The sequence below is a fragment of the Mastacembelus armatus genome, chromosome 10, assembly GCF_900324485.2.
Source record: "Mastacembelus armatus chromosome 10, fMasArm1.2, whole genome shotgun sequence".
Taxonomy (NCBI): domain Eukaryota; kingdom Metazoa; phylum Chordata; class Actinopteri; order Synbranchiformes; family Mastacembelidae; genus Mastacembelus; species Mastacembelus armatus.
In genome coordinates, this window is record NC_046642.1 from 4,160,214 (window position 1) to 4,187,772 (window position 27,559).

Sequence of the window (27,559 nt, forward strand, 5' to 3'; positions counted from 1 at the left end):
CAAACCTACAGGGCACTGGTAAAATATTTATTTTTTCGTTTATGATTTGAATGGAAATACAGCATGTGACCGTATAGTCGTATGGTCTAAAACTATAAATCAACTAAAATGGATCTGATTCAGCTTTTTCGCCAACGCGCCCTGACGTCATCCGACGTTGACCAATCACGTCGCTGTTCAGGCGGAGTTCAAACAAAACGGCGGTACTCTCCCACCTGTGTCAGGTGTGGTTGATTTCAAGGTTGGCATGTGCGTGTCCGGGTCGAAATCAGCGTTGCACAATGAAAAAAAGCAGGTCGTTTCCTGCTGTCGGTGTTCACTGTTTATCTTCTCGGGCTGGAAAGACGAATGAGGACGCAGCACACCTGCCTGACACTCCTATACACCTGCAATCCTTCACCCCTGAACCACCTTTGCCTTCTAATACTGCAAGTGCACTCGGTGTGAAGACCACATGGAGACTTGGACTGTCGGGAAACAGACCCCAGCGTGGTGGGTGTATGGATTTGTCTGAAGGATAACACGCAGTGGGACCGAAAGCCTGGACATCTTGTGTTTGTTGTGTCTGGCTGTTCAATCTGCAAAGGTAAGAAATTAGAATTTACTGCGCATGTTTATCGAGAAGTGGGGAATTGATTTTTCTGTGATCTCAGTATTTAAAATGCTTTAGACCGGTAAAAATGAGATGGTGAATTAGTCTAAAACAATATTAGTGTAGGATTCATGGACCCACTGGACAGCTGTTAATTGTCCTTAAAGTTTTGGCGTTTTATAAAAGTTTGTTTTTGGGTCCTCGGGTGTAAAAATATATATATTTTTTATATATATATTCAGTGTCCACAATCAAACACCAGATGGTGCCAGAGATTAAAAACAGACCTTGGGTTCCTTTGTTAGAGGCAGCAAAGCTTCTGTGTGTCCATGGACAGTTTGTCAATCACTCTGCAGTGACCTGATGACACTGCTTTGTGTTTGATGCTGAGAGTTGTGACTTCATCAGCTGCTGTAAACCTTTACATTGTGTTGACAGACCTGTAGAGGTGACTGTGGGCCATAGGAGGACAGGTTTTACACTGAGAGACTCGTTATGTGCATATAGAGGCCACTAGGGTCATTTGGGCGAGATTGTAATGGAAGTCAGAAAGAACTAAAATGAAAATATACTGTAGCAGATGGGAAGCATTAGCTGTGGTTGAGCCAGATGGGAAATGTTGTGTGTGTTAATTATGAAGAAAAAGCACAGTTTGGACTAAAGTATATTAGGGCAGATGGCAGTTTCTGACTGGCTGTTTTTACTGAGCAGAATGCCCCATTGATTAAAACCAGATGAAATGAGAAGAAGAATGTTGATATGTTGTTTTTGTTTTCTATATCCTGTATTTTGGAGAAAGCTTGGTATCAGCAGTGTCATGGTTTAACCGCTGTAGTTTAATAAGCAAAGCTGCTTTGTTTTAGAAACCTAGCACAGTTACACCATGAAACATGGACCTTCTTTCATCCTGATAAAACATACTGAGCATAAAGTAACTTCAGCTGATCAGTACAGCACAAACTGCGTTTTGAAACAGTTTGCTGTTTGTACACTAGAACCTTATTCTCAGCAAACGCCTGTGTTTTGATTGATTTTCATTAAGTCAAAGTCGAGCATTGCACCCCTGCATGGTTACTTCACTCTCCCACCTTCTGTTGTCTTAGATGCTCAAAAATCTTTTATTTTATTCTTATTACAGAAGACAGCTGTAATGGGCCAAGATATACTACAGCACAGTCCGTGTAGTGCACTACTGTCAGATATTCAAATTAATTCATACAGCCATTCACTAATTTGTTTACAGAGTTTGGTAGATTTGGTCCTTTGGGGTGAGATGTCTAAAATGTTTTAAACATTTCTTACTCTGAAGAGAAATGATCTGTATCACAAAATGTGAAAGGAATTTTAATGTGAACCTCAGCCTTCTTTGTGCTGCATGTTCTCTGCAGCCTCATCGATGTAGCAAAAACACTTGTCTATTTTAGAAATTCAGATTTGATAACCCAAACTCTCAGAATCACACAGATTTCACTGATGCATTTGTATTGACGAAGGCTAGAAACTGGGATGAAAGGTGGTGAATAACTAACAGCAAAATCCATCGATCCATCCGTTTTCTATACCCACTTATTCCTAACCAGGGTCACAGGGATCAGATGGAGCCTATCCCAGCTCTCTTTGGGTGAAAGGCAGGGGTACACCCTGGACAGGTCCCCAGTCCATCACAGGGCCACATAGAGACAAACAACCTCACACACTCACACTCACTCCTATGGGCAATTTAGAGTCACCAATCAACCTGACATACATGTTTTTGGACTGTGGGAGGAAACCAGAGTACCTGGAGAAAACCCACACAAGCACAGGGAGAACATGCAAACTCCACACAGAAATATCAGCCAGTTTGCATTGTACATGCTTGTCAGATATATGTGAAAAGGTAATGTGGAAAAACTAGTAGAATTGTCCTGTTTATCCTGCTAGGACTGTTTTTTTCTGAGTTTAATGTGACGTTGAAGTGGAAAAAAGTACAGTGCAGGCTCATGATTGACACGGTGATGATCAGGCTGCCACGATGGATCAGTTATGACTTTCTCCAGTTCTTCTTGAACCTGTGATTATCAGCAGACAGTGCATTGGACATTTTATGGTCATTTGAATGAAAAACCAACACACATCTTTGAAACATTTAGGTAAGAAAGTGACATTGAATGTTAAACTTGAACTGTTAAATACTCCCCAGATCCTGTTTATGTGCCACTCACTGAATACAGCTGCCCTTCTGGATAAAGATTTAATATCTGTGTGTATGACATATACCTCAGAAGATTCTGTTGCGTCAGTAGTTTCTTTGGAAGCGGAGGAGGATTGGTTTTACCAGAAGAGTTATCTCTTCCAGCCAGCAGGCTGCGCTGTTGCACCTTCTTCCTTCTCTCCAGTCAGAGCTGTAGAGGCCTCATTTGCTGCAGCCTGGCAAAGTATCCACCTGGAAGTGGTACAAAAGCACAGTTGTGCAGGAAGCGTCTGCAATTTCCTCCCTCTTGCGTCACAAACGCATTACTGTGCCTCTCACCCAAACCACAACCACATGGGACCCGTTGCAGCACTGGAATTTTCCCACTGAAAAAAACACATTAACTGTGCAGCTCACCAGAGTGACTGGATCGTTGGGCCGAGCTGTTCCTGTGACCCCGTCAATGAATGAGCCTCTTCTTAGCAGCACCTGTTGTGTGTTTACAAAAGCAAATGGAGTACAGTGTCTGCTGAAATCTGTCCTTACTTTAGTACCTGTATGAAACGTGAATGTCTTCTAAGTATATCTGAGTTCAAGAGACTTGTACGGCCTTTCACAGCTCAACAGCTTCAGCCTGCTACATGATGCTTCATGCTTAGAGACAGAAACAGATAAAAGTAACTTTACAACCTTAAGCACAATGATTTCACTTTGATATTTGAGAAAAATCAGCTAAACCTCAAACTAGGGAGATAAATTCTAAAAGGCGTCATCCACCAAAAGACTTTCTCTATAGTTTAGAAGGTCACACATTTTCCAGAACTGTTGGTGACTCACAATAGTGTCATATTTGGGTTCACGTTTCTTGATACGTTGGTAGTAAAGGCTTACCGTACGTATGGCTCTGCTTCCAAACATTCAGGAACAGCAGTTTGCAGAAAAAAAGCAGCCACTACAACAGGAGACAGTTCAGTTTACAGTTTGGTCAAACCACAAGTCCGGCTGCTATTGTTTTCTCCCACCTACAGAGAAATAAATCTTGTTGGTTTGCCTGAAACTATAATAGTAGTTTCATCAGTTCCAACCAGAAAGAAAAAAACCTTGAGTGAGTGGAAAAGACCGCCCTCTGGCAGTTTTAATCCACTGCATTATTAAATAAGAGAAGATAGAAAACAGATCAATTTACTCAATTTAGCACTTGGACGGTGATCAATGTAGCAACACAAAAAACAACCGTGGGCCATTTTTAATGAGCATTTTGTCTACTGGAATTAAGTATATACGAATGAAGACAAATTGTGCTTCGGAAAATAGTCTGTATTATTTGTGTATGGAAAATAGGCTGTATTTTTCTGCAAACATCACTCCAAAACCTATTCAGCCAAAGCACAGAGCAAGAAGTAACAACATGCAGCATCTTAGTTGCTGTACTGAGGTTGAGATGTGAGAATCTAAAGTTTGTTTGTGCAAAGTAAAGATGATAAAAGAGACGGGAAAACAAACGTATAGTGCTGGGTGTTTTTCTGTTTCGAGCTCATATATCACTGGTGACTTTATGTATTCAGGCTGCTAAGAAATTGCTCAGGTGGAAACTGGGTGGAGCCGTGGACCTTCTTCACAGCAGACATTTAGACACGTCATATAAAAAGCATAGATGTAATCAATAAAAAGAGCTGCATTTCATTTAGCCAAGTCAGTTTTGGGGTCCGTCTATTGTACCTGCTGGCTCACTGCCATGGCTTACTGGGACACTTGATGATACTGAGCTGTCGTTGCCTGAATTTTTTTCATTTGTGCTTTTCCTGCAATCACATGTCCAAATGTTTGACCTAAAAAAGATCCACTGGGAGGTGACCAGCTTTGTCCTGCACCAGCTGAAGTGATTCTGACATGGACATCTCTGGTGCTAATGTGGCATCTTCCATACGCTATAATAACATTTTATTGCTCAGGCCAGAATGGATGATAGAACAAAAGCAGTGAACCGAAGTTGAACTCACACTGAGTGCTCAGTTAGGTCAGTTAGATAACACAAGTAATCAATCTCTTACACCTGGGCCTTTTTTCCACTACACAACATAATGTCCATATCAGTCTTTCCAGACATACAGACATATCCGGAAAGGCTGATATGTAATATCAATCTTTAAATAGTATTTGCAGGCAGATCGAATATTTCCCAGGTTTGGAGCAGATAAGTGGCACCAAATCACCACTTGGTCATAATGGGAGGGCTAAAGACGGTATCCCCTTAGCTCTATTGCTTTCATGCTTGGCTGCCCTCTAGTTTTTATCTCCAGGAGTTGCTAGGCGACAGGAACATCCTCGTTGCAAGTGTATTCTGGGAAATGAATGGGATCTGTAACTTAAACATTGTCATCATACATGTCAGTGAAAAACCAGGCGCTTTGACTGTAGCAGTATATATGCTGAGACAGTCCACATTGACAACACAATTAGCTGATGGTCTGACGAAAGTGAGTTTCGTTCTTTAAATGTAAAAGTGACACCTGATCTCTCTGAAAGGTGCAGCAAGAAAACCACAAGTCCCTTGAAGTTAAATTCATTTTGCCAACTGTGCAGTACAGTAACTACAGCACATTAAGCAGAGTGTTTCAGGCAGCAGCCATTATGTGGTGATGTGTGAATTATAAAATCTTCTCAGTCACATTAACAGCAAAGACTAACTACTGCTGCAGCGCATTAGTTTTTACCACCTGCCAGAGGGGATCCTGGTTCCTCTGAGTCACCCAAATGATAACGCCGCCCTTTAATTAAAAGATTTTTACATTATGACTCAAAGAAACACTGGATGTGGTAAATTGCAGAACTTTTTTTTTTTTTTTTTTTTTTTTTTTTTTTTTTAAATCTCATCTAGAAACTAATTCGTCTGGTAATGCTGTGTCCATTAGACCTTTCAGATATTCACTGTAGACAGCTGCTGTCTATGGCATGATGTTAAACAGGCAACTCAACAAACCAAATACCTAAAATTCATACACACCATGGTAAACCTTCACAAAGTCGTGTAGTGCAAGCTACAAATTTCACACATGGAACCTCACAATGTGCTCAGGTGTCAATTTAAGCTTTAAAGAGTAAAACATCACTTTTCTACTGAGGTGGTGAAAGCACTGACCTTCAGTGTTGAACAAATGAAATCACTATTTGATAATGCACTGATGCTCTGAAATGTGTGAAATTGGCGTAATCTCTGTTTTAGTCTGCTGCTGTACTGGCAAGGTGAGGTAACGTTCATATCTTCTGTTATGTTAAATAGCCATGACTCTGTCTGTCCAGGGAGATGTAGCCATAAATAACACTGGCACAAGCTGAATGGTGGCAGTTGTGCACAGAAACACTGATACAGTTTTGTATCTTTAAAATGAAAATGTAGGGATTAAGAAACAGAGTACACAGGCTGTAGAAAGCTATTATCAAAAATGAGAATGCATTGTTTGGGAGATGACGTCTGGAGGAAATGGAACTTCTGATTTTAGAAACTATTAATAAACTGAGAGGCACAGATATAAACAGAAAACAAGCCCCCCGCTGTCTTTCTATTTTTGTTACGTGTCTAAGAATATAGCAGTAATACTGGATAAACTGAGAGCTGTTGACTGAAGACAGAAAGACAAGCATTTGTTTTAAATACACAACAACTTTTTAAGAAAATACATTATAAATAAAATACCCAATACTCAGTAAGTTAATTAAAGTTGCCTTCGCTGTGTTGATATACCCCAGTGACCTGGAGGATTATTTCAACTGACAGTACATTCGCACCAGTGAAAAAGCCACAGAGAGAAAAAGCTGAGCATGCTGTGAAAGAAACTTAATAACCTGTCTCCTTCACTTAAACAGCAATGAGTTTTGGTTTCAAATAAATTCTTTGTGAAATTTCAATTACAGCATCAAAGCTGTAATCTCCCCTCAGAGGGACAGAGTCCTTATCGCAACAACCAGAAAATGGTCACCACAGCCCTGTTGACAGAAATTTCAATATCATCATACCTGTCATCTTGATTCCTTCCAACCCAGTGGCTTCCAATAACTCTAAATATACTGTGAGACGTATGACAAAACAGGTGCTGTTTTTGTAATACACATTATCACCACAGGGGGTGGTAATGAGTTGAACATACTTTCAGATCAAAACCTTTTTTAATTTTTAATTTATTTATTTTTTCATCCAATTTAAAAATCAAACCTTCACCAATAAGCCATCTAACGTGAGGGCTGAAGATGGTATCCTCTTCGCTCTGTGGAATGACTTTCATGCTCAGCTGCTGTCCAATTTTATCTCTACGAGTTGCTAGGCGACAGGAGCATCTTTATTACGAGCGCATTCTGGGAAATGATGGGACCCATAAATGAGTTCTGCAGATCTGTAACTTATTATCAGCCTTCCACACTGGTGTCATGTGGGTCAATGAATGAGAAGGACACTATGCAAATGGACTATTATGTCATTTAGCCAAGTCATTTCAGTGTTTACTTAGTCTTGCCTGGAGAACTGGGGTGATTAGTTTGAATACCTCATCTCTATTGAATGAAGAGGTTAAATGAGTTGTTTGTCAGCTAAGAAGAATTTGTTCTAATTTTTTTGCATTTTCATTTTGGGATGGAAACACAGCATACTAGAAGAAGGCATACAGCATACACATGGATTACCATAACCTTTCATAGTGGGAGAAATGTGAAAATTTTGACCTTTAGTTCTCAACAGTGACCTGAGGTCCAGAAAAGGTCATACGACATCTTCTAATTCCCAAGCAGGGCACTTGAACCACACAAGAGTGGCTCAGATAAGTTGAAAAAATAGAAGCTTTATCATGAACGGACTCACAGGTGCAGCCATGAATCAACCACAGCCATTGTGTTTTCTCTGAGGTGAAATGTTATTGAGCAAATCCATGAAGACACCCCTTGTATCAAAACAATACATGGCAGGAGTACTTGGGCCCATCTGATAGGACTGCTGTAGTACAGACAAAAGGCTTGGGGACCACTGATCTGCTGTACAGTAAATACAGCAGTTTAACCAGGAAACATTCAATGTAGCCCCCATGATGAGGAGCAGTGTGGATTAATGTATTCCCTAAATCACATTAACAGCAAAGACTAACTGCTGCTGCTGAGCAAAAGCTAAATCTTAATCACCTGCCAGAGCGAGATCCTCTTCCCTCATTCTTGGTGATAACTTCTCTGCGTCAACTCCAGATAACACTGTCCCTTAATTAACACCTTTTCCTCCCTCCTCTTGTTTTTTTAAAAAAAATATCATCCGGCTTTACCGCTCATCTTAAAACGAACCTACCACACATTACTCTGACCATCAAGTTCTGCAGAGAGATGGTTAAAAACCAGCCAGCTAAGACATATTATATGATCATGAAAGATACATATCTCATAAATGGTGCAACTAACTCGATTATATGGGCCCTGTCTGCAGAGCAGCTAATGGAAGCTGTGGCGTAGAGGGAATAAGACCTGTTAGCTGTGTTTGCCTGAAATGCTAGCCTGCCAGGCTTTTTCACCACTGTTCTCACAGAGATAAATCCCTGTTGCACTTAGTAGTCATCCATTTTTAATGCCACAGCCTCAGCTGGAGAGAGGAGCATGAAAACAGAGGAGGGGGAACAGGGAGAGAGGAGTAGCCAAGGTGTGGATGACACCATCTGGATGCTTCAGGCTAATGTATATACAGGCTTCTTGATATGGTTTGGTACTGTATGCTTAGCCTCAGCAGAAATTATGAATGTCTGAGGTTGTTTTGCTGGTGAGTCGGACCCGCAGACAGTAAAGCCATTCATGAAGTCATCATGGTTTGAATGCATTCATTGTTTCCTTCATTTGTGGGACATTTGTATCAAATCAAGCTGTTGCAGCAATTCACCAGCACATTCGACTGCACAACTGTGTACAGCTCAACTTCTTCTTCCCAAAAAACTACAAGCAGCAAAGCTTTTTTTTTTTGTTTTTTTTTTTTAAAAACAGCATTCGAGCCTCTCAATATGTCTGCTGCAGCCATTCCACAGATGGCAGGCAGAGAAGGCCGGGAGGGCCAGCTATTCAATCCACTTCAGTGCAAACATGATCTGTTTGAATGGTGAGGCATTAGCCAAGACATTCTTGTGTGGGCAGACCTCCCTAAACAACCTCAAACAACCATGGCACTGTGTTTGTCCTTCAGAGACAAATCTTTAAGATTCGAGAGCAGCAAAAGTCCAAAAGCAAAGGTTAAAGGGACGTTTATCCCAAATTGAATGTGAAATTACAGCATATGCACTTGGCTCAAAGCTTAATGCACGTGCAGTCTGTGAGGCAGTCAGCTGGCAGTCCAATTACAGCACCAGAATCATTTTTGTAAATATATTTCTGCTGCTTAATTTGATCAGTCCATCTGCAAATCATTAAATCAATCAGTTAAAGAGTAATTTGAGACTCTTCCTCAACTGGTTCAAAAGAGTTTATACGCCCAGTGAGTTAATAAACCAATGAAAGAACCACATAGCTCCAAATATTTGATAAGTTTTTATTTCTCTAGTGAATTCATATGTTGTTATTCTGCACAGCAGCATACAGGAAATTGTGGTAAAATATAAATAACAAAGTTCAACAGTGTTTTCTTTTTCTCTTATACATTTAATCAAAAAACCTCTGTTAAAAGTGGCAAATTTCGTCAGCCTTTTTCAATATCCGCTCTCTTGCACACTCTCAAGAAATGTAACATTGAACAACTAAATTTTAAAAAGTATGGGTATAATCGTTATTTACAGACAATCACCTTTTGGTGAGCAATGCTTATAGCTTCTTGGAAATTCACTTCCATAATGTTAAATGCAACAAAATGAAAATACAATTATGTTATACAAAGATCAAAAATACTATCAAAACCCTTATTATAAATGGCAGCACTATATCAATAAACTGCTGTTGACATTTATCATGTAAGTACAAAATCCTCTTGAGGTAGCACCCTCTGAAGTCACTTGTAATGTTAAAATACTGAATAAACATCACTTTATGTACAATACAGCAAATCTCTCCATTTTTCACCAATGCAACTGTATTCCTTTGGTAAACAAAACTGTCAGAAATGTGCAGTCCTGCAAGTGACACCTTCAATCATACATTCGCAACGTTTTTGCATGTTTTTTTTTTGTATTTTTTTGTATTTTTTTTTTTTTTTTTGGGATTCTTCAGTATGTAATGTGATAGCATGTTGTTTGCTAACATTCATTTGCTCTTTTTCACCCCGAGACACAGGGTGAAAGGTAAATGGGACTAACTCCACTGTTTACTGCAGAGCAGCCGTGTCCTGGAGACTCTCTGGTGAAGACAATTTCAGGGCAAAAAAAAAAAACAGAGAAAAAAACAGAGAAACAGAATCCAGTGTGTCACCCCTACTTGGGAATGTAAACATAAAATATGTAGGCTAGTATTGTATTTCTGACTGCTTGCAATGTCAGACAACTTTCTCATCACTTACGACTGGAGAAGAGGTTTGGCTTGGCAACAATTGAGCGTCCCCCAGAGAATATGAGCCCTAAACACAGGCCGCATTGTCTTTTCTATTCCTGCCTGGCAGATTGAATATCAACTTTTAGAGCAAGTTGCAAAATATGTTGTGGAGTATTTAGGCAGGCAGATGGGATCAAAGAGCTCCTCCTCCAGTCAGATGCACACAAGTACTCATTGACACATTCTTGAGCTTCTCTAATGGCAAACATAACTTTGGTTTTCTAAGAGGAGAAAGAAAAACATAGCGAGCTTAGCTCAATGTACAAAAATACCTAGAAATATGACATTCATCCCCTTTGCCAATGTCAGTGTGTTTCCCTACATGACTAAAATACTTCTAAAAACGCATTCACACTTTTCAATTATTGATACATAGGTGTATATATATATATTTATATGCACGCGCTCAAATGACTACAAACTAGAAAGAAAAATAAATCCGATGTATAAAGCATAAAATTATTCTATGAGGAGAAAGGAACTATAAAAATATAAGCGATCTTAGGGTGAGGGGGGTAAAATCAATATGTTTCTGAAACTGGGATAAAAGCTTGAGTCAAAATCAAAACAGTCGTCTGGAAATTGTTCAGTGCAATTCAATTAACTTTAGTCTTTATATTTAGAATATTTTCATCCTCTTCCCACCCACAGCCCTGCCTCCCTTCAGCGGTCGCTGGGATGGCTGGTCTTTTGACAGTGGGCAGTATTTTATCGTGTGGGCATTGTCCCCGTTGGCACTGCAAAGGGGACAGGTATAAGCCCTCAGAATCGGGCACACCACCCTCCCGTCCGGAGTCTTCAGGACGTGGGATCCGTACACCTCCTCGGGCGCTCCGTTATTTCGGCAGAAGACGCAGATTTTGGGTTCTTGCTTGCTCCTGGAAGCAGGTTTGCGCATCTTCCTCTCCATCCCGAACAGATCAAACCCCGCGAAGCTTCCACCAAACCCCACCTCCCGCTCCGGTAGCTGGACGCCGAGCTGGTTTTGGAAGGGGCTCAGTATCGAGAAACGCTCTTTTAAGTCCAGGATGGAGGCCGGCGGAGGGCTCCCGGACGGGCAGCAACAGTCCAGGTGGCCGCTCTCTCCAATGCCGCTCGCGATTACGCACGGACACGTCGGGGAGTCGTCTAAGCCCAGGGTGGCTTTCAGGGACTCGGTGATGGAGTTGGGGTTCTGGGGCATGCTGAGCTTGTTATTCTTCGTAACCAAAGTCGTCAGCCCAAGATAGTCGTTCCAAAAATTGAAAGTATAGTCATATGGGCTGCGCGCGTTCAAATAGCTGTGATTGAGAAAATCCATGGCCACTTCTGGTCGTTTGTTGCTGTCAGAAGATGAAACAACCAGCGTAATCCAAAAAAGTCGGCGCAGCCAGAGTTCGTCTCCAGGAATGGTTCATATACAGCGAGGTGGTCTCCAGTGTTCCTGTTATGTTTGAGCGTCCGGCAAACAGGCTTTCTGGTTATAAGGACCAGGAGGGCGGGGCGCTTTCGCTTCAAAACCAAGTTTCTGATAAGATAAAAGCAGGCTCCCTTTCTTCAAACCCACATTTGGACAGACTTGTTTTCTTGTGGGCAGGAGCTTTGTCGAAACCAGTCGTCATTCTGCAGATTAGATATGCGGGCAATAAAAAGTTGTTATTGCTGTTGGTTTGGGCAAGTGCGCGGAGGAATGATTTGACGTCCAAAGCCGTTCACTAGTTAATGTGGTGGAGCCACCGATCAATGCGGTGAGGACAGCGTGGCTCTTTGTTCGCCCTTGGTTTTTAACACATTATAGTTTCCCGTGTTTCGTGAACCAGTGTCGTTAATCTTTGTGCGTGGATTCCGTAAACGCCAACTATTAACCCCTTGTGTGCCACGAGCAAAGGCCCTTTGTTCTGTGCAGCCATCGTCTTCTTGTCCTGGACGAAATAATCTGTGCATACGCATCCGGTTATATTAGAAGTTGATCAGTATAAGACAGAACTGTAAACCAAGCCCCCATGTGTCCTCATTTCCTTGTGTTTTTTATTTTCACTTCACTCTACAGAAATGATCTTCATTACAACACAAACTGAAGCGAGTTTATTACAGAGATATGGCCCCACACACAGGCCGCACATTAATCTGTTTGCCACTGAAAACTTCTGAGTACAGAGAATCAAACCTGCAGAAACTGTACAAGCTGTTTATCATTGTTGTTTACTTGCAGTATTGAGCACTATACAGAAGCAAACAGACCTCTAAGGGTGTATTAACTGAGTGTGTTGTTGTGATATTGTCAGTCCTGCCATGAAAAACCCATAAAATAAAAACCCCATCAGTACTCATGAGCATGATGTAAACACGACATGCAGAGCAGTTGTCAACAGGGGGCAGCATAGTGCAATTACAGGTCAGCTCATTTCAACCAAAAGAACCCCCTCCCTCCCCTGAATGAATGAGTGCCAAACAAAACCTACAGTAATGATGTCAACCATGATGTTCCAGTAGCCAGTTGTCATTAGTAAACTGAAGTGGCCATTGGAGGAGAGGAGCACACAACAAAGCTGCACAGATGTAGTAAATGTAATTACAACTAAAAGCCTGGATGCTAAACTGCACATCTGGATGAAGGTCTAAAGAGAAATCTGTACAATTTATCGTGTGTAGGGTCTTTTGTTGTTGATGAATTCATACAAATCACAAATCGGTACATCTTTTCACACACCGGAGCAGGATGTGGCCACAGTTTTGTTTGTAACAGCCCTGAAAAATTAAAAGCGGTGTCCTAATTATTAGGCGTGATCCACAGGACACACTGCCAACAGTTTTTGTTTGAGACTAAAAGCTGTTTACAAAAAGGTCAATGGGTTTCCCAGAGTAACAAGTACACAATTAACAGTAACACAATTCAATTCACCTCCAGTGTGTTTAAATAAAGACAGAAATACCAACACCAGCTCTTTAAAGTGAGTCTGTTTTAAGTTGGTTTTGTTGTCCATGTACCGTGTGTTACTTTTTGTCCTGTTTTATTAAGTTTAAGTGCCAATAATTGCAGCTATTTCTGGAATTGACTTGCTATCTGTAATCTGAGCAAAATGAACACAAAAAAAAAAAAAACATTATAAACAAGTAACCTGAGTTCCAAACAGGGCTCCTGCCCAATCCTGAAGGAGATATGATGCTATTTTGATAAGAATAGATTCAATTATACATTTTTCCTGGCTCTTTTAGTGTCATCCTGAGAGCTATGACTATATAAAGCCAAAAAAAAAAAAAAAGAAAAGCAGTATCACATCGTATAGATACAAAATTCCTGTTCTACAGATTACTTTTACAAAATATACCATGTTGTCTTTAGCATTACTTGAAAACAGTTGTGGGCTGAGGTGTGAAATAGGCTTCTCATCTGAAACACAACACCAAAGAACAATCTTTCACAGTCATCTTGAAGCCATGGCCTTCTGATATGATTGTAAAAAGGTGTTTTTCAGCATCCAAAAGCTGTTTTATAAGGACTGTGAGGCCACTTCTAGTCTATGTCTGTTCTTGTCAGGTGTACATAACTGGAAAACTCATTGTATATATGCTGATGCACATCCCAGTACGTCTTGCACCATTTGTTTTCATTAAGTATGGACCTGTTACGTCTATAAATTTAATATAATGTATGTCTCCGCAATAATCCTGCCAATTTAATTACAGAACACTGGCTTGCCATAGTAATAATAATGGAAACAATCCAGGTTTAGATTCTTGAGGTAAAATCCAGATGGAATATGAGGCAGCCGTCCTGAAGAGCCCACTCACTGGCAGCTTCTGATCCTGTGATGAAGTAGGGAGCTCAAGAATGTGGAAACGGCCCTCTTGAAACAACGATAACACGAGTGACTGGTGTTCTAATTAAAACTTCTAGGGGAGGCTGCAGGAACTCACCGACTTGGAAGGGCTGCATCTATTTTTAAGGGATCTAATAAGAACGCACAACCTTAGGAGACAGAGTGATAAAAGCAGAACAAAAGCATGGTTCAATGACCTTCGATGTTTTAGAGTCCATTTCTTTCTGTTCTGTCTGTTCAGCAAGTTAGTTGGAAATAGTATTGACTGCTCATTGGATTTTCATTCCAGAGCCCCCATTCAGTTAGTGCAAAATATGAATTTTATGATGAAGTATTAATAATGGATGTAATCACTTTTTTTTTTTATAAGCCAGGGTAGATTGTGCAAGCAGCGGATTCTTGTGTTGCTGCAGTGTAACTGAAATATTCATGGCCACATTATTCCTTAATTTTGTTGTGACTAAGAGGGATTAATAATCATTCATTAACTAAAGCTAATTCTGTGGCCGCCTCAAGGTTGCATGAGCATATTGGACAAGGGAGTGAGATTAACAGTGGAATGATGCATACCATCAGCAGGGTGGCTATGACTGTAAATCGATTTAGGAATCACACTGACTGAATGATTGTTGTGTAAGTGTTTTTTACTTGATAACACAGATCATCAGGAAAAGTAGTAGCTGGCTGAGGAAGACGTTTTATTTTCAATAATCAAATCATATTTCTTGCATGGCCTCATTAGCAATATGAGACATCTATTTTTGCTGTTTGTGTTTTAGATGTATTATGCAGTGCAAATCACCACAGATGAGCCTTTTGCTGAAGGTAGGGGTATGATAATGTGTGATTTATACCATCTCATAAAGCTAATCTTCCTCTGATGCTTCATCCATTATGATTATAATCATCAGCACATTGTGTGCGGTGATCCAGGGCTTGTATTTGGGCAAACACAACAAGATTTGTCACATTGATGGAGAAGAGTCTGCTCAGTTCATGTCTGACATGACAAATGAATGATTGATGGTATTGCAGAATGCATGAAGAAAAGAAATCTGAGTGCCTTTTCATCCTTACTGCATAGGCTCATACTGCTTGTAATTTGAAAGTGTCATTTGGGCATGGTTTGATTCATTAACATCAGATATGGAGTTTGTAAGCTCTGTGAGCTAAATCAGAGATCTTAGTTTTCTGTTAAATACCAGAATGTGTTCTGTGGCTTTCTGGTTAGCTTTTATTCTCTGCTACATATTTCAGGAGGCAAGTTTCAATAGTGGCCTTGGAAAAGCGAATGCATGGGGAAGGATTACACAAAGTACACATACAGGGAAGCTTTCTACATATTCCTGCACTGCTGCCAGAGGCAGCTGCCTTGAATAAATCATTACAATGCCCTGCTAAAGGATACTTTAGGAGTAGACAACTCTATTTAAGCTGATAATCCAGGCCTCAGCAGCACCAAAGGTAGTAGCATTATTTTTATATATTTCAGAACCACCACATCCTCCATCTTCATGTTTATAGAACATACAGATCACTGTAAAATGCATAATATATTGGCAGGAATTGTAAATTCCATATACCCTATATACTTCCCTGTAATGAAGATAAATGCGGTATGAAAATGATTCATGTGCATTTGTAACCTGCATTTTTTTTTATAGCAACTTTTTCCGTAGCAGAGAGGCTGTTCCTTTGGAGACGCAGACAAAGATTACCATGTGTTTTCATTCACAGCCATTAGAGCTCTGTTTGTGGTTATGCAAATGAGAAAACATGCAGGAAATTTAATCAGAGCACAAATTTGATTTCACGTGAATGATTGCTCGAGGGTGGGGGCTAGATCGCATAATATGAACCAAATTATGTTAAATATTTGTTTTTGTAGTGGGCTTCCACTCGGACATGCCACAGCTTTATAGGCTTAAGGTTTTCCTTGTTTCAGAAGCTTGAAGTCAACAGTGCTGCATGAGGTTTGATTATCCTTTGTTCTCCCCAGAGACGCTGAATGGAAACTGCAGTTAATGGGACGCATTTCCATATCAGCAGCAAAGCACAGCAGCTTGTGTTTATGCGTTTTTATTATTGTTGCATCCCCTGAACAAAATATCCAAGTGCTCAGTTTTTTTGTTCTCCAGCACAAAAACTGGCTTTTTATAATTGCATATAAACTGAGAGGATGCCATTGTACTGTTGTGTGTGCCACTGTAGATAACTGGTGATTAGACTGAATGTTACTCCAGAAGACAGAATTGAAACTAATAAAGCATGTCAGTCAACAAGTGAGGTGGATCCATATTTTCCTGCAAAACAATTTTGAATCAGTGTCAAAATACATCCAGAGCAAATTCATTTAAGGTTCCTCCTGAGGAAAGTGATTTTTACAATGTTTTGGCAAATAAAAGACAAGTATCTTTCCTTGTGTGCATACGGCAGTAACATAACGCAGGTTTATGGGTCATGTGGTTTCAGGTATACAAAACCTTATGGGACTTCGGCACAGAAAAGGCATTAAGAGCATCTCACCATGAAAATTGACTTCGCTGTCACTTTGAGTGCCACAAACTATCCATCTGCACAAAATGTTAGTTTTGTTTTTCCAGCTTTGGTCTGAGAATAAACCCTATAAGAAACTGATCAGTTTTGTCCCAGTCAAAGGTACAAAACAAGTCAAAGCTGAAGTCTGCTTGAACAAGCCCACTGACCACACCAATGAAAGTTCCAATTTCTGCAGTTATTTATACACTTTGTTAATTAAAGACACCAGCTCTACATTTTCAAAATGTAACCCATTCATGAAGCAAAACCATGTTCCTGTTAGTAACCATTTTGGTGCAGAGTTAACCCACAGGCTCTGAGCTGAGTCTAATGATTTTAGTTTATTGGGTGAACATGTAAAAAGACAAGGGTGTAACAAACAGCATGGGTCTTAAAATTAGGGATTGACTAAACAGTAATAGTTTAAATACAGTCCATGACATCTATTGATAAGTTAAGGGCACAATCATATCTCCATACATGCAGTCTTCCTCTAAAGCAAGATTGTACTGGTTTCCACTTCCTCCTTTGTAGGCGCTTGTCACAATCCTGAGCCAGCCTTTCTCACCCTAGAGGGAGGTAATTTGGATTATAAGTCAAGTGCACATACTGGATTTCATTCCAACATCAGATTTCTAAATGCCAAAGTTTAAAAGCTTCTGAATCATAGATGAACCAAGGCTGTTAAGTTGCTATGATGACTCACCCATGGCTCTCCCCAGGAGTTACGCACAATCCAGTATTCGGTTCCATTTTCTACTCCCCAGCCTGCCACTGACACAATGTGGTTGATGGCAGGAGTCTTGACATACTCCGAGTACAGACCCCCAGTATACGCATCAAGTTTCTCTGTTGCCATGATCCCACAGCTGAGGGAAGAGATTTAGTTGAAATTATGTGAACAAAGAAATGTGATTTTGCATTTGTGGCCATTGGTGGTAGAAAATATGAAGTGATTAACCAGCCTCATTACTGAAGGAAAACTCAAGGTTTCAACTGCATTCAAAACGAATCTTTCAGCTTTAAAAACCTGATGGGTCCTCGAGCATAGATTTCTGCCATCATGTTATCCCGTCCACTAATGGCACCAAAGTCACCCACTTTCCACAAAGTGTAGTTCTGCACTTTGCCGCAGTTCTTTGAAGTTGTGCAAGTCCCACATGCATTGAATGGTACACATTCTGCAGAGAAAAACTAATTGAAATGCTCATCATATGCAGGAATGCATCAAGAAAACAGTTACACTGGTGATTATTCTTACGCTGGTCGATTGCCTGGTAGTTGTTGCAGGTCTCATCAGGGATGCCATGTTTGTGGGCATACTCCCACACCCCCTTATGGTCCCCTCCTTGACAGGTGCCAGACTCAGCACAGGCAACCACATGTTGGACAGACAGATATGCAGATGGCCACGTTCCTCTCCGCTTGATATTGATGCGATCTACAAGGCAAAGAAACATTACCCACAAACGCAGTATTAGTTTTGGAAAGGCTCAAGTGATTTTATGTCACCAAGAATCCCATCTGTTATTTTTTCAAAAGTTTTAATCATTCTGTTCTTGTAATAAAGGTCAGTTTCCACTTCAGTTCAAATGCACAAGATCCAGATTCATTTTAAAAAAAAAAAGTTAATGAAATACTTTTGGTCTCTCAGTAGTTTTAGCTTCAAAAACAGTGAATACTCTCATACACAGCTTTCAAAGACCTTGTTATGAACACTTGGGGCTACTCTCTACTAGAGAAATGTTCCTGCATAGTCAGCATCCCACAGTAACAGATGCTGATAAGTGATACTTTAACATTCAGCTTCATCAAAACTAACTCAAACTTGTGTAAGTAAAACCAGAACCATCTGCAAAAGCCACAAAGCCTTGTACAGAGGAAAAAGCCTCACCTGCCATTGCACTGGTGCTGCCATGAGCCCAGCAGGAGCCACAGTACTGAGGGATGTGCTGGTTACGAGTTATACTGGCAAAGTTGATGCCGTTTACATTCCTCCAGTCCCAGGACACTGGCAGCTTAGCAAGGTTCAGGAGTTCATGAGGGAGAGGAGCAGTTCTGGAGAGACAGTCGTGTCAGTTACAGTCACAGGGTGTTACTCACAGGATTACTATGGTGAAACAGCAGCAGGAAGAAAAAAATAAGAAAATCTTTAGAGTCAAAAGTTTGATTAACTACAAATAACTGAACCAGTTTAACATTATTGCCAATTAACTACTGAATGAAGAGCTCATGTTTGAACCTTTATCCAGACTGAAAATTGAGCCCAAGAACTGGATACTTCAACTGAAGTTGTGCAAAGTTGAGTTTTATAGGAAAACTTTCACAACAACCCTTGAGTCTTGACTGACCCCTACTCTGAGCCTTGTAACCCAGAATGATAAGAGCAAGTGAAGTGCACTTCAGTTCAAACTACATCAGTTCCAGTTTTAGCTGTTTGACCTGAATTTGGCTACTGTGATGTGATAAATAGTGAAACAGAAAAAACAAAGAGCTATAGAAATAATGTGAGACTGAAAGTCAACTCACTTCACCCCAAAGTTGGGTTTCCTGGGCATTGGCTGGTAACAACCTGGCTTTTCACTAAAAAAGTGTCTTCTTGAAACAGCTGGTGTCATGAGCATAAAAATAAAAATGACTAGCTGAGCCATGTTGTGCCACAGAGCATCAAACATTAATCCACAACCCACTCTGGTTTTGGCTTAAATACCCCACCAGAAGCACTGTCTTCAGGCTAATCAGGCTTTACTGATATCACCTGGGTGTAGTTGCCATTTGGTGCGGAGCTTAAAGGAGAACATTTGTGAACACATTATGGAGGATTGGGTCTTTAATTTGTTTTAACATGTTAGAGGCTAAAGAAACATTCTCAGTCATGGAAATATTTATGTTTCAAGCTTTAAAATAAGTGAATATTCTGGTAAGGCTGCTCGATCTCATAGTAAGTTAAGCTCTTTAAAATCATCTCTGTGAGGTGCTTTATGGACAGTCATAATCACTTTTTAAAGATGTTCCAGTTTGTACCTGTGAGGCAAAGGCTCAATTTACTGTGAATAAAAAGCAGCAGATACAAAGATTCAGCAGCACTTTTCACTTTGAATATCACAATGTGCCTTTTTGCCCAGTGCATGTAGATATTCAGTGGGTTTTCTTTTTGTGTTTTTTAGATGCTGAGTTTCCTTTGTAAAAGTAAAAGGAAATGAGGTGAAGTGAAAACATTTTAGTCACAGTTGAAGAAAAAAATGTTCTTTTTCTTGGCCAAAATGCTTCACAGAAATGTGTTTGATTACTAGAGTAAGGGTGGCAGCCCAACGTACAACAGATTGTATCATTCTGAGGATACTGATATTTTGGAACAACTGAGACTGAGGACGATTGGGTTTCTGAACATATTACCAGTTTAAATCTTTAGTCAAATGAGTTGGAGATCATAAATGCAGTTTTTATAGATGCATTGATCTTTGACAGATTATCATCATTGTATTGTGTCACTCACTCTGTCTCTTTGTTTATGCCCTTACAGCGTCTCTATGATAACAAAGACTTTATCAGACTATGAGCCATCCTTCCCTATCTGCAGGAATAGAAAGTCATATTTAATGCGTTGATTAAAATCTAATCCCAGCATGTGAGTCGGAGATGAAAGTCATTTTTGTGTAATGGAGACTATTAATATTTAGATATAGAAAGGAAACCAGATCCCAGATTTGCAATCAGCTGGAGGATGGTAAATTATATTTAAGGCTGTTAGTGAGCTGGAAACCAAAGCCTGCAATAAAAACAAGTTTGCCTATTTTCCAATTAAAATTTTCTTTCTTCTTGCTGTAGGTTTTTCTTTCTCTCTGCCTTCATAACGAGACTCTTTTAGTTACCATGAAGTAAGAGTCTGTCTGCTACTTCCATGATAAACGTGCAAGGAAATCTGAAATCAGTTTGGTGACTGTCCTTTCCTCTCCCACATCTTGTTGCAAATAAAGCAACTGGCCTGTCCAGAGCCCTGACCTCTAAACCCTAATCTAAAACCTTTGGGATGAACTGATGATGGGAGAAAGTTCTCTGAAACCACCAGGCAAAATCTTGTGGAAAGGCTGAATGGAATGAGATGTCCAGCAGTCATGTACGGGTCAGATGTTTTGTTGCCCAAGTACGTTGGACCATGTTGTGTTTCCTCAGACCTAAAAGACCTCAGTCTTTTAATATACAGTTGAAGGAAGGGTTAGATGTCCCTTTAAAGGGATATTTTGATATTGTTTCTTCCTTTACTCGCAGTCTGTATGCTTAACTGTTTCCTTGCTTCAACTTCACGTATCAAATGGAGATGTAGGAGGATGCTTCCAGTAAGTAAGTGTGAACGGTGGCCTGAAAACTAAAGCAGGCTGCTCTAGAGAAGTGGAAATAACCTCAGAAACCCTCCACTTGTTGCAGATGGTGTTTGTATTCTGCTGTTTGAGTGTCTGAGTCAGTTTGAATCAGGAAGTGTACATTTAAAACAACACATCAGACAAGTTATTCAATGAGACTCTGACATGACGGCTTGCTACCGGGACAAAAGTGTGATATCTCCATGATTAGCATCATTAGCCGCCTTCTTGAGCATGTACTCTACTTCATCAATGTCAGTAACATCATTAGTGCACTCACAGGCCGGGTTATGTATGTGTGTGTTCAAGCTGCGTGTTTGATCTGTTTGTACATGAACACAGAACTGTCGTCTGCGTGTGTATGTGGAGTAAATAATATCTGTGTTCACTGATCTGTGTGAGACTTAGGGGTCAGAAGAGTTTCTTTGGCATTTTCTCAGCTAGATCTCCTGCCCTCATAGTCTCCACTCACCTGCTATGGAATGGCATGGATGAGTGTATAGACTGTGCCACAGTGTCATATCTTCATGGTGGATACATCGTCCCTCACATGGCATGTTTATTCAATTCATGGTAATTGTGCTAAGATATTTTTTGCCAGTTTGTGTGAAACCTCCGTGTCATCAATTTTAACACTCCATGATTTATTCTGCTCTATTGTTTGGAAAGCTAAGCGATGCTAACAAGTGTAATTCTCTAGGCTTTAAAAGACTGAACTGAAAAGTCAGGAGGGCACTCAAAAGCATATGAAACTCTGAGTGACTCCATTATTTTATTTTTCCAGTAGAAAACACTTCACAGAAAACACAAATCTGAAATCATTTGCCTCAGTGAATTAGAATCTGCTCAGAGGACAAATTTTCTTTAAAAAAAAAAAATTAATTAAAAAATATCCTTGAAACAACTCATTAATTTTGAAATGGGGAGTTGCTTTCATTAATGTTGCAGAGTGCATTAGATTGAAAGACTTGGTTATTTGTAGTGTAGCCCTCTTGTCGTCTCAAAAATTTTCCAGTTGAGGAGATTTCAAAGGGACCGTACTGAGCCCCTGCCTCTCTAGTGGAACCACCTGTCCACCACCACCAAATCCCTCAGCCTTAAATTACACTGTCGGGGGTTTCATCACCCAGCAAGCCATTTCACATTCAATTGGCTCAACTGATGCTAACAAAGCAGCAGCGATGACAGACATGTTAAGCACATTTCAGTCATAAATGGGCTTTAACAGTGAAAGCATTAGAATATGGTCAGAGGACTTTAGCCTGGAGAACGGGGGACTTAGAGGGATCCCAGTGATCTTTACCAGTCATGTCATTAAGCTGGTAATGTTAACAGCTCCTGTGGTTTGTGGGAAGTGAATGAGATACGAGGTGCTAAGCACTGATGTTAAATCATAGTCATCTAATTGTTGCAACAGTGATTAGGAAATGAATATGGAGCAAGGGTGCAAATATCTTTATAGAGAAATATGGTTGACACACAGAGACAAACACACACACACACACACACACACACACACACACACACACCTTAGTCACCAATTAGTCTAACGCCAGCCTGCATGTTTGCACTGTGGGAGGAAACCCACACAGGCATGAGGAGAAAATGCAAACTGCTCAACACAGAAAGACCACAGGCCAAACAGGAATCAAACCCAGGACCTTCTAATCTTCTAATCACTACATTTCTGTGCTTCTCAAAAACCACTTCACACTTTTAATTTAAATTTGATGATCGAATAGATCATAGGCAATTAATATATAGTGTAGGAGCCAGGAGCAATAGCGCTACCATGTGATATATATATATATATATATATATATCACATGGTATATATATGGCATATATATATATATATATATATGGCGCATTACATTTGCCTCATAACTCTCTAATCAGGATGTGCACACCAATTTTTTTTATTGGATTATTTTGTTTCAGGCAGGTTTTACACCTGCATCTGCCTATATGTTGCAGTTTAGACCAGTTGTAGATGGCACTGCATGCATATACTCCAAACAAGCTGCAAAATGTGATGATACTCAAAGGAGGAGCTATAGCAGCTTAAAAAGTGGAGATGGCCATGACTGCCTTGTTGGTGGGAATTTAATGGCACAGTTTATACTTGTACAAATCTGGGACAACAACATTATTGCCTCTCACTATCTGTATTTCTGACCCATGTTATGCTCTAGATAAACTTCCAAACCATGTTCTGTTAATAAAATAACACAAACAGACATATTGTGCAGACTCGGGGGAGCTACATACTCTGAGTGCTTCAGCAATTTACTGTATGGATCTAATCAAATGGTTAAGAAATGCAGACTGGTGGCTTAATAAGAAGTCTTGGGTTGGAAGAGTTAATGTGAAATTATATTTCCACTTGAAGTAATCACTCTTGACAACCTCATATCTTTCAGCTGTTGCTGCAGCGTTTGTATGCTGCACATTCTGGGTGAGCGTGTATCTGTCACACAGTAAGAGCAGCCCTGCCACATCTTCCTGTGGATTTTCTCTTAATGATATTAGAGCTTCTCTGTTGCTGCCTGCTACTGCCTCACGCATTCTTGTTCTGTTTATTAGTTGCTCAGCAGCACCCCAGGGCTTGCTGTGTTTATTGATTGGCTGATTGGTTTGTTTACGTTGGAACATTCAGGGAAATCACAGTACTGTTCAGTTGTACAGATCCCTGCAGTAGGGTCGTACAGTGTGCACACATGCACCAGGTGGACATGTCAAAGTCAATTTAGTTTCATTCTCCATCCATCCATGCCATCTTTTCCACTCATTCACCTCAAAAAGGCCGAACATTTTAGCAACAATAAATGGGGATGCATCACAAAAAGCATGGCGTCCTGTTTCCAGAGGATTTGTCCAGGGAAATATCTACCAGAAACCAACTGTTTAAAAGAGTCGATCAGAATGCTTCTTTAAACCATACTGGGGATGAATCATTACCATGTTTTTAGTGGCACAGAGGAGGAAAGTTGTTGTTTTACACTGCAGCCACATAATCTTTTCATGAGTATCATTTGTCAGATGCTACGTAAACTTGTAGACCAGGCCATCCTATAGATTTACTGTTGATTTGGCTGTGCAGTCCTGCAGAACTGAGTCCTGTTGGAAACAAAAGGCTATCTGACACACATGAAGCCCAGGTTTTGTGTTTTCCAGCTCTAGCATGTCCACCTATCCCCTAGCACTCTGGTTTAGGCCCTTGGAGAGTGAAAACACATCCCTGGCACACAAATGGTGGATGTTATGAGTTTGCTTAGCTCTCCTGTCTATAGGCTTACCTTACCCTGAGTTTCCTCGCTTTTTTTCATTTGGCTGGTATTTCACTTGCTGCGCCAACAGTTCCCCCCTTTTGTGCTGTGATTTTTGTTAAACAAGTCGTTCAAAGTCAAGGAAAAGGATCTGTAAAAGGTGGGGTATGCCTGAATAGTTGATTCCCACTAATCCTTTGACTGAACTGCCCCCTCCTATGGAGTCAGTGTGTAGTTGTGGAGGCACAGATTCTGCACCATAAGGTCACATTTGTTTGGCTGGCTGGATCACCACCAAAGAGGACTAATCCTGCAGAATTAGTCCATTCAGCGACCACCTCTTGACCAGGAGGCATTGGCCATTAAAATGGTTACAAAAGGAATGCCTGAGTCCTTTACAAAGGACTTTTTTTCTCTGTAAGGTAAAGGTAACCCACTGAGTGAGTTACAGTTCCTACAACTCAGTTAGAAGCCCCATGGTGCAGATTTTATTTTGCACATTCATTGTGCTTATTAAACATTTAGTGTGCCTAATTGGAGAATGTGCAGACTACACCCGCAGTACTGTGGTAATGAGTTTTCCCAAAATGGTGCAGCTGAGCAAGCTTTGATTTTATTTTGTAAATCAAAGTTATGCTTAGCTGGGGAGCAGTGGCAATCTTGCTTTCTTTGATCAAGACAAGTGAAACTACAAAAGGATGTTCGACAGCTTTAAACACATTTAACACATTAGGGACACGTCTCAAGTCAGCACAAGGAAATACAAAACCCTGCGTCCTCTCGCACTAGGACATATCCATCCTTTTTTTTCCATGATAAATGTTATCAAGATGCCACATTAGATTACTCGTCTTTTAAAAATTGAGACCCATTTCAAGGAAGAGCTATCTCCCCCTGTTGAGTGGTCTTGACAGAAGCAATTTTCCAGTTCTAATAGAAAGATTTCCTCATTGGCACAATCTACTAAATACCAGACCAGGCACAAAGCACCAGATGTGTCCCAGGGTCCTGTGAAACACTCATGCTTATTTGTGTTCTAAAAAGAATGGAAAATATGTGCTGAATTTTAATTTAAGCTGACTAATGTGTAAATGCACTCATGTCATGTTGTTAAAACTGCTATCACAAAAAACTGACTTGTACTTTGATGATTTTGAATAACGCTAATATTTGACTGATAAAATCAACAGTGCGTCACAGTTCTATGCCATAGTACTGTGAATTATTTACGCTAGATTTAATTCAAGCAGTTATTGTAAAGTTTGGGGAATTTGCATACAGACAGCAGATTAATCATGAGTGACAGTCAAGCTGCGGTCAGAAACCACACAGGAGTCAAAGTGGACTCTGACCTACATGTACCTGGTAGATTGTTGACCTGGTTGCTTTATGAGATTCAAATGATTAAAATGACCCAGTTTCCTCCAGGCTGTGCAACATCTGCGGAATAAAAGAAAAGTGTGAAAAACACTGAGGAAAGTGATTCAAGGTCATCAATCTCTGCAAGCAATGTTTTACACAGTGACATGCTGTAGTTTCTTCATACTGTTAGTTTAAAATAATAACTGCAGTCAGTAAAAAATTAAAAAAAATTAAAAAAACACAAATTGATTGAATACAATTTAATTTCAACAGAATCACTGAGTGACCTGATTTTCATTCATTAAACAATGGAAAAGTGTCAGTGTCAAAGCTTAAAGACAAATAACTGGTTGTTGGAATGAAATTTCATTGCACTGGCATATTTGACCAGCAGAAAATGAATGTGAAAACTATATCAACACATTTGCTAATTATCTACATTGCTAAGCTCGTACATTTTTACAGTCGACATTAACCGCTTTCTTTTCTCTGGTCTGTTCGTGTTGCACTGAGCATCAGGCTGCTGTTATTTGGCCGCCAGGATCTTTCTAGCTTCCAGTAAATGTTTTTATGACTGATATTTCGTTTTTTCTTAATCGGTGCTGAAAATAGCATCTTAGCCTGGATCCACTATCATTACACAAAAGCATCTAAATGTCACAGGAGGGAAAACGTATTGATTTGTGAAGAGGGACAGAAATTCACCCATTAAGGCTGTGCATGTGCAGGAGTGTGCACACAAGTACAAGCGCTCACTGTAGCTACATTAATACAGTGGTCTTATAGATTATGGGTGTCATTCTCAGAGCGGCACATGCTGTATCATTCATATCTATGGCTGTCATGGAAAATAATTTATCAGTGCCTATTTACAGTACAGATGGACTCGGCTTCGGTATCCAATTTACCTGTTGCCGTTAGAGTCCCCAAGTGAGCGAGTCTAAAATTAGAAACAGCATATCACCCAGCACCACTGGTATCAATCACACATGTGTCACGGGCAGAGAGAGGGGAAAACAGAGCGAGAAGATGGAGAGTGAGGGTGACTGAGAGAGCAATGAGGTCTGAGCAGCAGCTCTTAATGTTGAGCCCTGAGGCCAGATACTGGATACTGATACTGCACTGTATAGGGCTGTAAGTCCAGAACTGTATAACGTGCATAAGGCAGGATTATAAAACAAGTCAGTATCTTAATTTTAATTAAATGATGGAACCAATTATGGCATTTCATTAAAAATTTTAGTTCTGGATCAGTCACTGTGGACTGATAATTGTAGACTGGATTCATTTTGATTGAGTTATTTTCTTTATTTAATATACATCTACACAAACAGGTAAGAAGATATCCAACATTCAAATGGAAAATGTGAACCCCCATAACATACTGTTCTTTTACCCTTAAGTAGCTCAAATGATCTTATTGAATTGTCTGTCAGTATCATATACTGTATACATGCACATACTATATCAATTAGTGTCAGCCTTTATGTGATGTGAGTCAGGAGAGCACTGACGTACTGTGAAGGAGCGCTCATTCTCACATTTAAAATTTAGTGTGTTTGCTGAATGTTTCTGTTTGCTTTATTTACAGTTGCCTCTCATTTCTGTATTATCAGGACAAACATAAATTGGCATGAAGACTGGTAAACATTAACCTCCATCTGAAAATATCTGCTTTCATATCAACATGTCAAACTGAGCAGCAACAGTAATGTTATAGTGCACGACTGTATTTTCTATGCATTCTTCTTATGTAACTACAGTAATGACAACTCAAAAAAGACATCAGAACAAAAGGCAGCAGTAACACACTGGCAGGCTTGTTGTTTGTAGAAGTCAAAATGACTTCATAGGAGAACAGAAATACAGTATTAAAACCACTGAGCACTGACTTCTAGGCTGAAAAGTCAAACATATCAGCTCCGCCAAACAAAGGG

General features: G+C 40.1%; 2 protein-coding genes and 1 long non-coding RNA gene across 3 annotated transcripts; all 3 read right to left on the minus strand.

The window, feature by feature from the left end:
* Positions 1-2,859: 2,859 nt before the first annotated feature.
* Positions 2,860-3,801, minus strand: LOC113144810 (uncharacterized). Its single transcript, XR_003297188.1, has 3 exons — positions 3,657-3,801; positions 3,183-3,254; positions 2,860-3,017 (listed from the first exon to the last, which is right to left on the minus strand). It is a non-coding gene; the product is annotated as an uncharacterized LOC113144810 (long non-coding RNA).
* A 5,488-nt stretch (positions 3,802-9,289) lies between these two features.
* Positions 9,290-12,198, minus strand: nanos1 (nanos homolog 1). The gene has a single exon (XM_026329622.2). It carries the CDS (start codon positions 11,590-11,592, stop codon positions 10,912-10,914), a length of 681 nt encoding a protein of 226 aa, XP_026185407.1. The 5' UTR covers positions 11,593-12,198; the 3' UTR covers positions 9,290-10,911.
* Positions 12,199-17,073: 4,875 nt separating this feature from the next.
* LOC113144490 (cathepsin Z-like) lies at positions 17,074-19,289 on the minus strand. Its single transcript, XM_026330576.1, has 6 exons — positions 19,160-19,289; positions 18,525-18,688; positions 17,892-18,071; positions 17,661-17,811; positions 17,337-17,499; positions 17,074-17,199 (listed from the first exon to the last, which is right to left on the minus strand). The coding sequence occupies exons 1-6, from the start codon at positions 19,279-19,281 to the stop codon at positions 17,074-17,076; spliced, it is 906 nt and encodes a 301-aa protein (XP_026186361.1). The 5' UTR covers positions 19,282-19,289.
* Between the last annotated feature and the right edge of the window lie 8,270 nt (positions 19,290-27,559).